The 13399-nt window shown below is 39.8% G+C and overlaps 1 protein-coding gene across 1 annotated transcript in view; it reads right to left on the reverse strand.

Annotated features, from left to right (window-relative positions):
• Positions 1–13399, reverse strand: part of FSTL4 (follistatin like 4) — a 212119-nt gene that overhangs the window by 12956 nt on the left and 185764 nt on the right. Inside the window, exons 9-12 of the mRNA XM_066196935.1 lie at positions 8457–8618; positions 7306–7440; positions 5769–5795; positions 477–595 (exon numbers count right to left, since the gene is read on the reverse strand). Coding sequence (XP_066053032.1) covers positions 477–595; positions 5769–5795; positions 7306–7440; positions 8457–8618 — 443 coding nt within the window. The remainder of the gene's footprint in view (positions 1–476; positions 596–5768; positions 5796–7305; positions 7441–8456; positions 8619–13399) is intronic.

Below are 13399 nucleotides of genomic sequence, written 5' to 3' on the forward strand. Positions count from 1 at the left end.
TTTCTGGGCACACTTATTTGCCTCCCTGATGCAGTTTAACATGGCAAACCACTTCCAAAGAGCAGAAAGTAGCCCAGAGTAGCTCACTTCTTTGCCTACGGAGCCATCAGTAAAAGGAGCACTAGTGAATGATGCGCGCATCTTTCTGCTGTTGACTTTTGTACCTTCCCTAAAGCCCAGTTACAAATTTGGGGCACAGATAAGTAAACAGATCAAAAGGACAAATGAAAATCTTTGCTTATGTGATAACTAGCAAAATTCTCTGCAGTGTGTCAGCAAATCCTCCATGTCAGCCTTAGGACTTATGTGGATCTCCTGATTTTCAAGGGAAGATGCTATACCTCAGGGATGCTGCATGAAGCCCACCAAGCTCCAACATCCCTGTGGCAAACGGATCCTTTAGCAATAACAACCTTTGAGGAGATTAGGAGAAAGTTTCCCAGCTGTCAGCTGTAGCTGCTGGGCTTAGGACTTACATAACTTGTGAAAATCCTCTCTTCGGGCCTGATATGTCTCCGGATTTCACATTCGTTTGGCTGAAGAACTGTGATCCCATCATCAGAAAAGACATAGAACATATTTCCAACACTCAGGCCTTAAAGGGGGATAAAGAAGAAGGAGTTGGATTTTTTTTTGGTATGTATCCATAGCTGTTAGGACTTATCTAAAGAACTCGTCCTCCTCTCCCAACAAACAAAATCTGCCTTACATAAAAGTTGGTCGTTTTGGATGCAGTTGGAGCATTTACAAAATCAAATTTCATGTCACAAGGGCTTCAAGGAGTGAAGAGGTACAAACACATTCAAAAATGCATTGCCTTGGTGGCGGTGGTTCTACCGAAATAATTACGGCTGGGTCTTGTAAATAGGTACCAAAGCAGGATTTGATCCCAAGAATCCTCTCTTGCACTGCTACCCCCCACAGATTATGAATTTGTTTCTTTCCTATGATTTAATTAAAAACAGCTTGACAATAATTTGAGAACTGAAAGAAAAGCTTTAGTTAAAATTAAAGTGAAGGCCATCCTGTTACAGGCAACTTGACCGCCGGTAACTGTGATGTTAAATAGAAGTGTTTCGCATCTGTACCATGAATGAAAATATATACATTTCTCTATTTTCTTAAACTATCTAAAAGAACTAACTACAGCCACCAAAATAAATACATTTTTGAAATCTTGCAAACTGTAATTCACAAATGTGGAGTAGTTCAGCATTGCATTAGCACTCATCCAACCGGGGCATTCCAGATTTGGAAAACTGGCTGATTGTCATTGCTTTGCCATTAGGAGATTGTGTTTTATCGCTTATGTCATGCTACATGGAATTGCAGTGACAAGATCTTTAAGAAACGTTCAGGATCCTCTCAGACACTCTAGTTTCAAAGATCCAACAATTCAATTTTTCACACCACCACCAGTAAGTGTTTTGTAATGACCACTGTCACCCCTAGCAGTGTTGATTGTGCACTTTATCAGACAACAATATGGTGATGCAATAATTTGTATCTTCTAATTAATTCCATTTTTCTCATGGAGAAATAAAGTCCCCATTCTGTGGCTCTGAACAGTGTTCAGTGTTAAAAATTTCCTTCACCAGTCCTGTGGTGGCAGGTCTAAATACTGCTCATAGAGACAGAGTTTCTCACATTTAACTGTTTTCAGGATTGAGATCTAAATCATCACAGGAAATTTGACAGTAAAAATATGGGTAATTTGGACAAAAGCATTTCTGGAAAATTTTGTAAAATGCATTATATTTAGTAAGGCTAGAAGGGTTTTTTTTTTGTTGCTAAGCCCCCTTCTTTTGATACCGAATAAGTAGCTTCAGAGTACAAGGTGTCAGCATGTGGTGTTTGCAGTACTGACATGGTTCAAGTTGAGTCTCTGAACCATAGCACAGAAATCCCCCAGTTAGGGCATCAGGTGGGTACAACAGCTGCAATCCTCAAATGTGATTCCACAGAGCAGGATCATGCATGTAGGAAAAAAGCTAACAAAGCTCCATTGAGAGTCATTTCATGGACTAAGGGTTATTTTTTTCCCAAGTATATTGGTAAAGCATTTCATTCAGGCACTTTGGACCAAAACCTGAGCTCCCAGCATCCACACAACTCCCACCTGCTTTAGTGGGATTTGATGAACACATCAGAGGGCAGAGTTTGACCCTGGCCTGGAATGAGTGCCGATATTTCATGGTTAAAGGATTTTAATCTTAAGAAGTGAAAACAGGCAGGAAATCAATTATGACTACTGTGAAGATGCTTATTATTATTTTCATGCACAAGAGTAGCGTGATTTTGTCAGATGATCTTATTACAATGAGGGTGTAAGAAGTAAGACCTTAATTACCCACAAAAATACTTTGATTAAGAATTTTACCCCAACAGGTTTAGAGTCAGAGACTTGGCAAGTTCTACTACTTATTTTACAGTAAAATGAGTTCAAGTTTTTCTGCAGACTGATTAAAATATACTACAAATTCCTGAGAGCATTCAGTTACTCTTTTTTAAAAAAAGTTTGTCAGTTTAAATTAAACCACTTTTTTTTTTTTCCCCCCCCAGAGACTGAGCTTCACACTGATATTTAGACCAAGTAGGATTTTACTAGACAAACTAGTAAAGTCACTTTATTGTGACTTATGAAACATCTGCCAAATCTTGGTTGGGGTATATCCTAAACAATCTCATGGACATCAGTAGAAGAGACACAATTTTTGATTCTACTGATGCAACTCCTTGGTGCGGGGAACTGGGAATTATTTCAGTACAGAGGTGGCCAGTGAGGTATTCTGTGTTTTTTACAGTAGTGAGGCAGGCACTAAATTGGGAACTGGGGGACTACTGAGGAGGATGAGGAGGATTTTTTTTTCCCTTTTGAACTGAGAACATTTCAGGTTAGATGACACAATTAGTTCAAACCCTAAAGGCATTATGAAAGGCAACATGCCTCACCTGCATAGCAAAAAACCCCTAATATAAAAACAAAACAAAACAAAATTAAGAAAGGGGAGGATTTCCTAAACATAACAGTACTTATTTGATCCAGTCCAGATGAAGTTGGCTCTAACAAAAAAACTTCAGGAGGACATCCGATATCAACAAGAGCTTATTTGAGAAATACAGTGTCTCCATCAGTGTACATTTATACTTCCCTCCTTTGAGATCAAAGGGCAAATTTTTCACCATGGAATACTCTCCTCTGATTTGATACTTAAATAATTTTCCTCTAATTAATCTAAATACTTGGAAATATTTTAGAACTTAAATTTGGTAAAACAGTCACGTAACTGCTGAGTGCCTGCTGGCACAAAGTGCTCCTTTTCTCCAGGTATTAAGTAAGCAATGCTTGCTACAGAAATGAACACTGTCACGAAAACAAATCTCTGCTTTACATTTGGGTTACTCATGGTTTTCTCTGGACAAAATTAAAAACTATTTGTACATTGAGTAAATACTGCATCTGCTTCCAGCCCCAGGTTTAACTGGCTGGTTGCCCTGCATGCATTTGTTTCTTGAGGTGTTGCTTTTGCATGGTCTGAAAGGTTTTGAGGACAAACTGACAGACTGACTTTTAAAATGACCAAATACTTGTGTTGAAAGTTTGACTTGCAGCAAAATTTTGTTCTACACCATATTTTGTTTAGGCATTTTCCCAAGGTTTTAATTACTCCAGGCCTTGTGGGGATGAAGCTGTGATTATTTTAAGGGAGCTCAAATCTACCAATGCATTTGTTAATACTGCTACTTGCACACAGTAAGGAATTGAAATAATATATTAAAATGCAAAACCAAAAATACCATTCCTGTCTTCCAGCTTTCTCTGTGCCAAGATTTCACATGCTGAAGTATATTCTAGAATGAATGTACCCATCAAATACTACAGAATAACACAAGCAGGGTAATACACCTGCTTTACAGATACTGAATTGTTTAGGGACATCAATAGGAAATCTGCTTTACTGGCCATGTTTTGCATCAACATTGCTTATTTAAAATGTGCAAGGTTGATAAGCAGTAAGTCCATTAATTTAGCAAAATTATAATAAGACTTTCTGCAACCAACTTCTCAGCTGTTCTTTAGACATTACTTCTACATTTAGCAGGATTATCCAACTGCTTTCTTTAAAAAGGAGCAAAAGGGACACTGTATATAAACAGCCATGGAGCATCATGCAGGTGATGCTGGACTGATGAGATGCATTAGAGATTTCACTTCCAAGCAGAAGGAAAATTGCAAATCTTAGTGCCCATAATGCCATTTACAAGAATGTCAGCAGTGAAGATTCCTCACAGCCCTGCACCAGGAACCTGCAGGTGGGGTATGTAGACAGCAGGGCTGGGGAGCTCTCCTAGGTGACTGTGTCATCTCTCTGACTTCCAGTGAGCTGCATTTGGCTTGGGTTGGGAGGGACTTTAGAAATAAAATAGTGTATTTGCTGTATGTGTCTGTAGCCAACAGTGGCACTGACAGTGTGCACCAGGTATTTGCACACCTGGCCCAGGCTGCCCTGGTCACCGTGCCCTGGCACCTTCCTTCTGCCCCTGAAATCCTTTGTGCCAAGCCCAAGCTACCCAGAAAGCTTCATGCTGAGGGCTGGAAGCCCAGCTACTCTTTTGGGTACCTGGAAGCACTACTTAGCAATGGGCCTTTGCACCCTCCAAAAGCAGAATGAGCATGAAGCCCTTCTTGGAGGAGCAGTGTGAGGGACTTCGGGTGTTTGCAGGGGGCAGGAGACAGGGGCCATGGCTGAGAGCAGTTTGTCACTGCATGGCAACCTTCTCTACACAGCTTGAAGGACACCAAGGTCTCAGCTGCCTCATAAGCAGCTGGCAGATGTAAGAACTGGTTTAAGTCTGTGCTTCAACCTCAGAACCTTCCTCCTGTGAATGGATGTCCTGCTCACAGCCTTCCAGGAGCCCAAGCTCACAGGGTCCCCTGCACACATCTGGGCTCTACACCTGCAGAGTCAGGTGGACAACCTGCTTGAGAGCCCCTTGGGCTGTGGCATGACACTTCTTACAGGGTGTTTTGGAAATTATGACAGCACAAGCATGTAGAAAATGAGGTGTTTTTAACTGCCTCCATGATATCTTTGAGTAAATTAGCTGCTCAGGATGGGGTTTTTTCTACTTTGGCTTCCAAGATACACAGTTGTTGACCTTGTGAAGGGGACACTGTAAGTTTGATCAAACTAGAGCTCTTAGTTGCCAATTAAAACAAGGAGAAATGGGGCAACCTTTACTCTGCATTGATTCAAAGGATAGAAGGAAGAAAACCTGTTGTGGTGTGGATTTTTGTTTTGCCTAACAGTCAAGAACACAATTTCTGTGGCTCACCTAGAAAACAGCAATACACGCAACTGAATAAGGAAGAGGTTGAATTGCTTGCTTAAAAATGCAGTATATTGAATTTATGCCTTACTTGTTCAATTATGGTAATTTGGGAGCACTTCTGACACTTGTGTGATTGCTAATGCAGCTTGAGAATCTCAGGCTACTCACATTTCTGGCAGTATACATAAAATTAATATTTTTATATATTTTATGATCATCTATGATTTCATAGTGGGAAAATGCAGGAAGTTATAAGTACAAGAGTGAGATCTCTTATTTGAATAATTTAGCTTTTAAAAGTCTGGTCTGTACTTAATCTGGTGACTGTGAAAGTTGATAGGGTTAGTGGCAAGTCAGTGGAGAATGGCCCATCATGGAATTATTAAAGCAGACAAGCACATTATCACTACAACAAAAGAACTTTACTGCAGTACCTTCCTCTCGCCACAGTATGTTTGCAACTGCAGCATCAGAATATTGGGAAATCCAGAAAATAATCAGGAAAAGAAAAAAAAAACAACAAAACAATGTCAAAACTTTCATTGTAGCAAGTAACTGAATAAATAATCATGTTTACATGAACTGTTTAATTGGTGAAAATTTTGTAATATTCATTTAAATAAAATACCAGGAAAGACAGAGAGTTCTAAACACATTAGCTCCTTCTAAAGACAATTCAGAGACTTGGACATGGGAAAAATCCTTCCTGAAATGAAGGCAGCTGTGCAAAGAGCAATGACCTACTAAAGAGAAGCTGTTACCTTCAAATGCAGCTGGAGGTATGGTACAGCCTGTGATTTTCTGTGCAGATTTAATAAGGAAACACAACATGGAATTATAGAATCATTAAGGTTGGAAAAAACCTCTAAGATCATCGAGTCCAACCATTAACCCAGCACTGCCAGGTCCACCAGGATCTTTCAAAAGAAGCCTGAAACCGGCAGCTACAGCAGCTACACCCTTGGCTGCCTTGTTTCTTGGAACTTTATGCAACTGCATTCTTTCAGGATTCACATAAGCTTTGAAAGTACACCTGCATTTGAATTTCTGTTCCAGATAGATCCAATTATTTCTCAACATACTGTAATTTCCCTTGCTCAAGTATTCAAGGGAAAACGACCAATATTAACAAGAGTACATAAATCTAGTTAATGAGGAATAGAATATCTTTTCCAAAGATTCTCCTTGAAAGCCCATATTTATGGGTAACTTTGTTTTCAATTCTTGCTCTGTATTAGCAGCCAGAAAGGCAGCAAAAATCCCATTTGCACCTAGACTTTTAGTTTCACCATAAACCCAGGTGAACCCCCAGGCAGTTAAGATGGCAGAACTAGGAAAGATTAGGCCTCTGGGAGCTTTTCTACTCGGAAAACTGATCGCCTTCAGCAATTCTGTTTTGGGGTCAGTGTGGTCAAGATAACACCGCTACACTCCTATGGGAGATGTGGGAAGAGTAGCTGGGAAAGCAGTTGTCTTTGAGGTGGAAGACAATTTCACACTGAGGGAAACCTATTTTGCCAGTCAGTGATGTAAAAACAGGTAAAATAAATAGTTTAATCACATTTTTCAGACATCTACATATTCAAGAATTTTGACTGGTAACTGGCTTCAAAAGAGGTCTTAAACAGAAATCAATGAGATTTACAGAGTTCAACAAAAATATTACATTTTGGATTCACTCATATCTGAAACTCTTGCCAATTTGTTACTCAATACAGCTGTTACCCATCACACACCCAGTATACTTCTGGCACATGAGAAATACCATCTTCCTGGATAAGATTTTACCTTCTCTGCATGATTCCTACCCCAAAAAGTGTCCAATCCTCTGATCAAAGTGTATTCAGATCTGTCACTACCTCATGTAAGATTCAACTTACTGCATGCAATAGCCTGAACTAGTAAATTACATGTATACCATCACATTCAAACACTAATTAAAGAAATAAAGACACGGAAAATTGAGCTTACGGGTCTTTCTCGCCGAATCTTCGATGAAAAGGGAAGATATGTCCTCATCCACTCCCACCTCATTTTTAGCAATGCAGGTGTAGGCACCAGTGTCTTCATACCGAACACTACTGATATGAAGTTCACTTCCATTTGCTGTAAGAGAGACACTCATAAACAGTGCTCCTCACTGCTGCTAATTGCTTTCCCCGTCTTAATTATCTTCCATCGCTGCAGCTGCCTGGTGATGGCTCAACATGGTGGTTCCACCCCACTGTGCTTCCCCCTATTTAACTAGAGGTTTTTGGGGATTCTCTTGGGAGCTGATGTCTTGCTCCTTTCCATCAGCATGTACACACTCCACACCAGAAAAGAACAAAGAACAATCCCAAGTTGAGCTATAAATTACATTTCATTTATTTCTTCTTTTTGTTAGAAAAATGCTTTGGCTTTAGTGAAGAAAAATTAATTTCAATTTTGCAAACTGTTTTTCATCAGATCACCAAAAACTTTGATTTAAAGGGGTCTCTTTACTGTTCCTCCTACCATTTTGCTTTCTGCAGTGGGATCATTACCTAAAACCTTTGGAGCATGTTGAGACATTGTATGCATCATGCACTGATATCAACACAGCCTGAAGGCCACAATCCACCAAAGCCAGACTGGGGCATGTGTTGAGGATGAGGTTAATATTTTGACACAGAAAATTGCAAATGAATGTTCTTGAATTTTGCTACGCCTGTTGCACTCTCATTTGAACAGGGACCTAGAGGTGCCAAATACCTAACTCCTTCAGCAGAGCTGAGTGGGAGACTGATTCTCAGCTGACTTGTATCCAGTGTGGACTTAGACATGAACAAATTATTTAATAAATTTCTCTTCAAATAATTTAATGCATTTTTTTTCTACTGTGCTATACACAAGAAGTAAGACAGTGAAGAAACAGGCAGGCTTTCTTTGAACAGAATGCAATTACCACTTACATCAATCAATAGTGTATGTCCCAGGAAATTCACAGGAGAAAGAGATAAAAAGAAGGAACAGGGGTTTTATAACACAATTTCCAACAACTTGTGGCTTAGCAAAATACAAGAACTTCTGGTTTAAAGTGCAAAATAATCCTCCTTAATCCCTGTCTACAATTCTTTAATTAATCAAAATTCCGTTCTTACCGAGGAGCGATAGCTGTTTGGATAGTTTTGGCATGATATCAATGCCATTCTTTAGCCAGGTAATTCGGGGATTAGGGATGCCTTCAGCATGGCATTTCAGGCTCGCTGACACGCCCGGCTCCTGTGCCTGTGTTTCGGGGTAGACGCGGATCACTGGAGGCACTGTGGGGAGCAAGGGATTGGGGACGTGAAAACCCTGCATCCAGGCCTGAGAGCCGCGGCTGCCCCGCGTCCCACGAGGGGCTTGGAGCCGAGAACCAGGGAGACAAGCTTGGGCCGGCTGTTAGTGCCACCGACAAGAATGATTTCTCTACAGCTTGACTTTGGGGGCAGAAAATAGAAAACAATCATTTTCCAAGCACTGGCACATGGGGGAAGCTGAGGATGTCTCGTGGCTCTGATTAGGAACGGCAGTAGAAATGACACAGGCTTATTAGCGAGAGCGATCTTTACTCTTTGAAATCTTTTATAGACAGTTCTGATGGAGTAAAACTTCACTGGACAGCAAACCAATACATTACCATCACTGGACAGTTAGGAACAACACCCCTCAATCATTTCTTGCAAGTAAACAACAGGGAGACAAACAACACCTGCAAGGATTTGTTTTACTTTCTCCAAGGACTGTTTAAATTCCTCCTTCCAGTTTCTTAGGCCAAAATATCTCAGGCCAGTATGAGAAATCTGTGTGACTTAGTTTCACACAGACACTGTGCTGCTGCCTGATTTCTCACATTCTGCATCCACAGATGGCCCATCCCTGGAAGTGTTCAAGGCCAGGCTGGACAGGGCTTGGAGCAACCTGAGGTAGTGGAAGGTGTTCCTGCCCATGGCAGGGGGCTGGAATGTGATGAGGTCTTAGATCCCTTCTATCACAAACCAGTCTGTGACCCTATGATTCTATAACAGAAGAGAGTAAACTAACATACCAATGCCAGGGAACAACCTTGCGATAAAATTCTGCATTTAGACTGTTGCTTTCATTAAGTGACTAACTGAACTTGTATAGTTGGATTAAAACCTAACATGGGTACTCATATATTTAAAAATCAAAGTATAAACTTCAGATCTTCACTGAATCTAGGAGGGAATTTGAGTTCCTGCCTACAAGAAGTACCTTAATATTCAGTACTTAATTGAATATCCATCAGGAAGTAACCTGTGCATTCACTACCTCTTATTCTGAACAAATAAAGTGTTTATCAATTACTCCTTTTCACGGAGAGGTTTTCAAAACATGACTTACCTTGTTTCAAGAAGGCACTCCTGAACTATTTAATATACTCCATTGGCAGAACTACTAATTATATTACAATTTCAGAGATGTTCATTGATTTTCAATCATCTCTCCTTCAATGCTCAAACCAACAAGACTTAATACCACTCATTAACTATTTCTTAACAATTTACTCACACACTTTAAAAAAAATTTCCAATATTGCAACATCAGTGAAAGATACCAGTGAGACGCTTTCACCTTGAGGGAAAAATAAAAGGAAATGTGAGGATGTCTCCTACTGTGGCCAACGGTATTTGTGTTTCACAAAGAAGAGGTCTCTTTTCTATCAGATTAAGAGTTTTGGGGATCATGATGTAGCTGCAGAAAGCTGTAGAGTTTTGTAAAACCATGGCCAGAGCCCAATGTGGATGTGATATGTGAGAGGCTCAACTTCTTCCTCAAAGAAAATTAATAACTGCTGCTGGCACTGGTGAAAGGCAGGAAAATTTATGGGTCGTGTTTGGCTTTTTTTTTTTTTTTTTTTAAGAAAGCCTGAATAAGTTAACAATAAACTTCTGGAAATCACTGGCTTAAAGTATCTAACTCACTGCTCTGCTCTGCTTTTATATAGTAGATCATTAGGCACCATGACTATCAAAATTAAATTGCCTTAACAATTTCTTTAGAATAAAATGAAATCTGGGTTTGCAGCTTGCTCTGTGTCTACATGTCCATGTGGGGATAATTTAAATGAATACATTCACTAGCATGTACTTCCCACATTCTATATCTATTTTTTTACGGGCCTTACCAGAGAGAGATGTATTTCACTTCTGTCTTCTGCACCAACTGCCAAGAGTTAACCAGGGCTGAGCTGTCAGCTTGGAAGGAAATCAGCCACACCAGAAAGCCCTCAAGTCTACTTGGGTTTTACAGCTTTAAAAGCTGAAGAGTAATCTGAGAGAAAATGCCTACAGCCAACTGCAGAGGAAAAAAAAAAAGGGACTTCTAGCAAAGGAATGGCTTTGAACTCCACCTCTGCACTGGACCTGTGGGTTTAGTTCCCTGTCTTCTATTTCCTTTACTTGAGAAGAAAATGTGTTGTAAGGTGCAGGGCAGTGAAGGAAATACCATTCAAGAACTTTTTTAATGGGGGGTTACAAAAAAGACAAGGTTTGTTTTATTGAGTTTTCAATTTCTAAATAAAAGCATTTACTAGCATTTTATCGTCTCTTCCCCCATTACTGTCACATTTGTAGCTCCTCCTGACTTCAGGAGGTGTCAGATGAAGAGGAGGGCAAGCAGGCGAAAGGACCTGCTGCCAGAGATGCTGGTGGCTGTTGGAGCCATCCCTGTTTTATTTAGGAGCCAGTGCCCCAGCAATTCAGCAGAATAAGACTGAGAGTCAGGTGCTCCTCATTTCATTAGTACCTTGAAAAATTAACTTAAATTTCTCTAAGTCAGTGTCTCCAGGGATGATAGGATAATGTAATTTTTGTCTACTTTGACAGAATTTTATGAAGGTCCTGCACTCAATACTTGTCTTACTTATGATTTGCTTGCTACTAGTAATATTTTTGAATGAAATGATTTAGTAGGTGAGGTCCATTGAAGGTCTACATGATTTATTTAGACTCACTGCTGAAAGACAGTGTGCCTCCTACGAATGCAGAGGAAAAAGATCTACAATATTCAAGAAGGTCTGATTCTCAAATCCTGGTGAAATCAACTGACTTGGTTGAGATCTCACATTGCCGAAGGCACCAGAGAAGTTTTACTCCAAGTCAAGTGTCTTCTCACCTGCCATCCCAGTCATCACCTATTTAATGTTCTCAAAACCATTGTGGGTTGTTATTTCCTTATTACTGCTTGCTTTAGGCTTTCCTGCTCATCTGGGCACCTGTGTCAGCACTTCCCAGGATGGCCACAGCCATCAGGTCCCCAGAATCAGGGCACACCTTCACCAAACAGACTATACTTTCATCTCTCATGTTTTTGCCTCACACCTTGGTAGTCTGAACATGAATAATCCACCGATTTCACCTGCAGGGCTGAAAACACAATAGATTTATACTGCCAAAGGTAGCTCACAGGTCCTAGACACTGATTCAATGCTCAGCATTAAAATTAACTTAAAATTATAGCAAGGTGTCTTTTCAAGAGTGATTAATAAGGAAACTGTTTGTTTTAACCTACAAAGAATATGTCCTTCACCTCCGTATCTGCTCTCTTATAATTTTCCTTCTCCTTCTATTTTTAAACTTTTTATTTCTTCTCCCTTGTCTCACATAATTCACTGCACAGCTAAATCATGGGATGCAAATGCTTTGTGATAACAGCAAACTGCAGAATATATTTTTATTGTCCTTGCTACAAATTAATACATTCCAGGTAAGCACATTAAACTTGCAAAGATTTCAGTTCCAGACTTTGGGATATATGGATTACCCTTTGCTTTTTCCCTTCGTGAATATATATCATTGCTAACCATTACTGTGTCTGCAGCCAGGGGCAATATAAAAATGCCATTATCTTAAGCAAAGCAGGAAAAAAGAGGCATTGAAACAAGCATGAGACTGGGTAGATTTCCTACTACTGCATACTGAGCAGCACCTCACTTGTGAGCAGACCAATTCATTACTATAAAACAGCTCAGGTGATAAAGCACGCGATGAGCACAGATGGTGGCACCAAGGCCCAAAGACATCCATTGCTGCTGTATGAGCTCTATACTCCAGGGTGTAGCAATAATTAACAGATTAATCATTTGCTTGAGATGTTTTACTCTTTCCATTTATGATTTGAAAGGAGTTTGCAGCATTTTATGTTTTCTCCTGAAAAGCCACATTAACGAAACATCCGTGTTCGTAACATCTCGCTTACTGCAAAATTTGTCCTATTGGACCCTTATAATTGGGCTGAGAATCAAATGGCTTTTTTTAAAACTGTTTTCAAGGAATACAATATTCTGATTTATGCTGATGTTTTCCTGAGTGCAATGAAAATGATGCCCTACACTCAGCAGTCTCTTGATTTGCCAACTATCAATTTTCATAGTTGATTACTTTTTTATGAGATTCTTTATCCTCAGGACCTCTTTTTTCCCCTTGAAAGTGCTAAATTGCTTCCTCCCTACAGTTAGTGTATACTGTACACATTTCCCAAGCAATACCATACGTGAGAGAGAACATAATTTTCCTACTGTTCTTGGCTCCTCCTTGTCGAAGATACCAGAACGCAAGATGAACTTTTCATTCTTAAACTGTTTAAACATTGCCTTTCAGCAATTTCTTTCCCTCCAAAGATCTTAAGGCAAAGGTGTATAAATACACTGACTTAAATTTTACTAGTAACCGTGAATCCTAAGATTGATGAGCTCAACCAAACCTCTCACATCAAACAGGCTGCATTTCACATGTGCTTCATGCTTCTTGCCCAGATGTGAGCCAGCAGTTTGGGGCAGTCACCTGGTGATCTTCACATTTTTCTGCCTAAGAGGATTCTTGTCTCTGCTTTTCAAAATAAGCATCTGGATCTACCCATGTTATTTGGGATATCCTGAACCAGCTGATACAAAGGGAAACACTGCATAGCGTTCAGCAGTTGAGTGGTAGTAGAGCTCCAAATCTCAGAAACATTAAATGTTATTAAAACTGGGCTGAAAACTTTCTATTTAAGCTTGCATTTTCTTATTTTCTATATAACCTAATCAATGTAAGAATTT

This window comes from Chamaea fasciata, unplaced genomic scaffold (genome assembly GCF_029207755.1).
Source record: "Chamaea fasciata isolate MVZ Bird 193981 ecotype frontalis unplaced genomic scaffold, bChaFas1.0.hap1 SCAF_15, whole genome shotgun sequence".
Classification (NCBI taxonomy): Eukaryota; Metazoa; Chordata; class Aves; order Passeriformes; family Sylviidae; genus Chamaea; species Chamaea fasciata.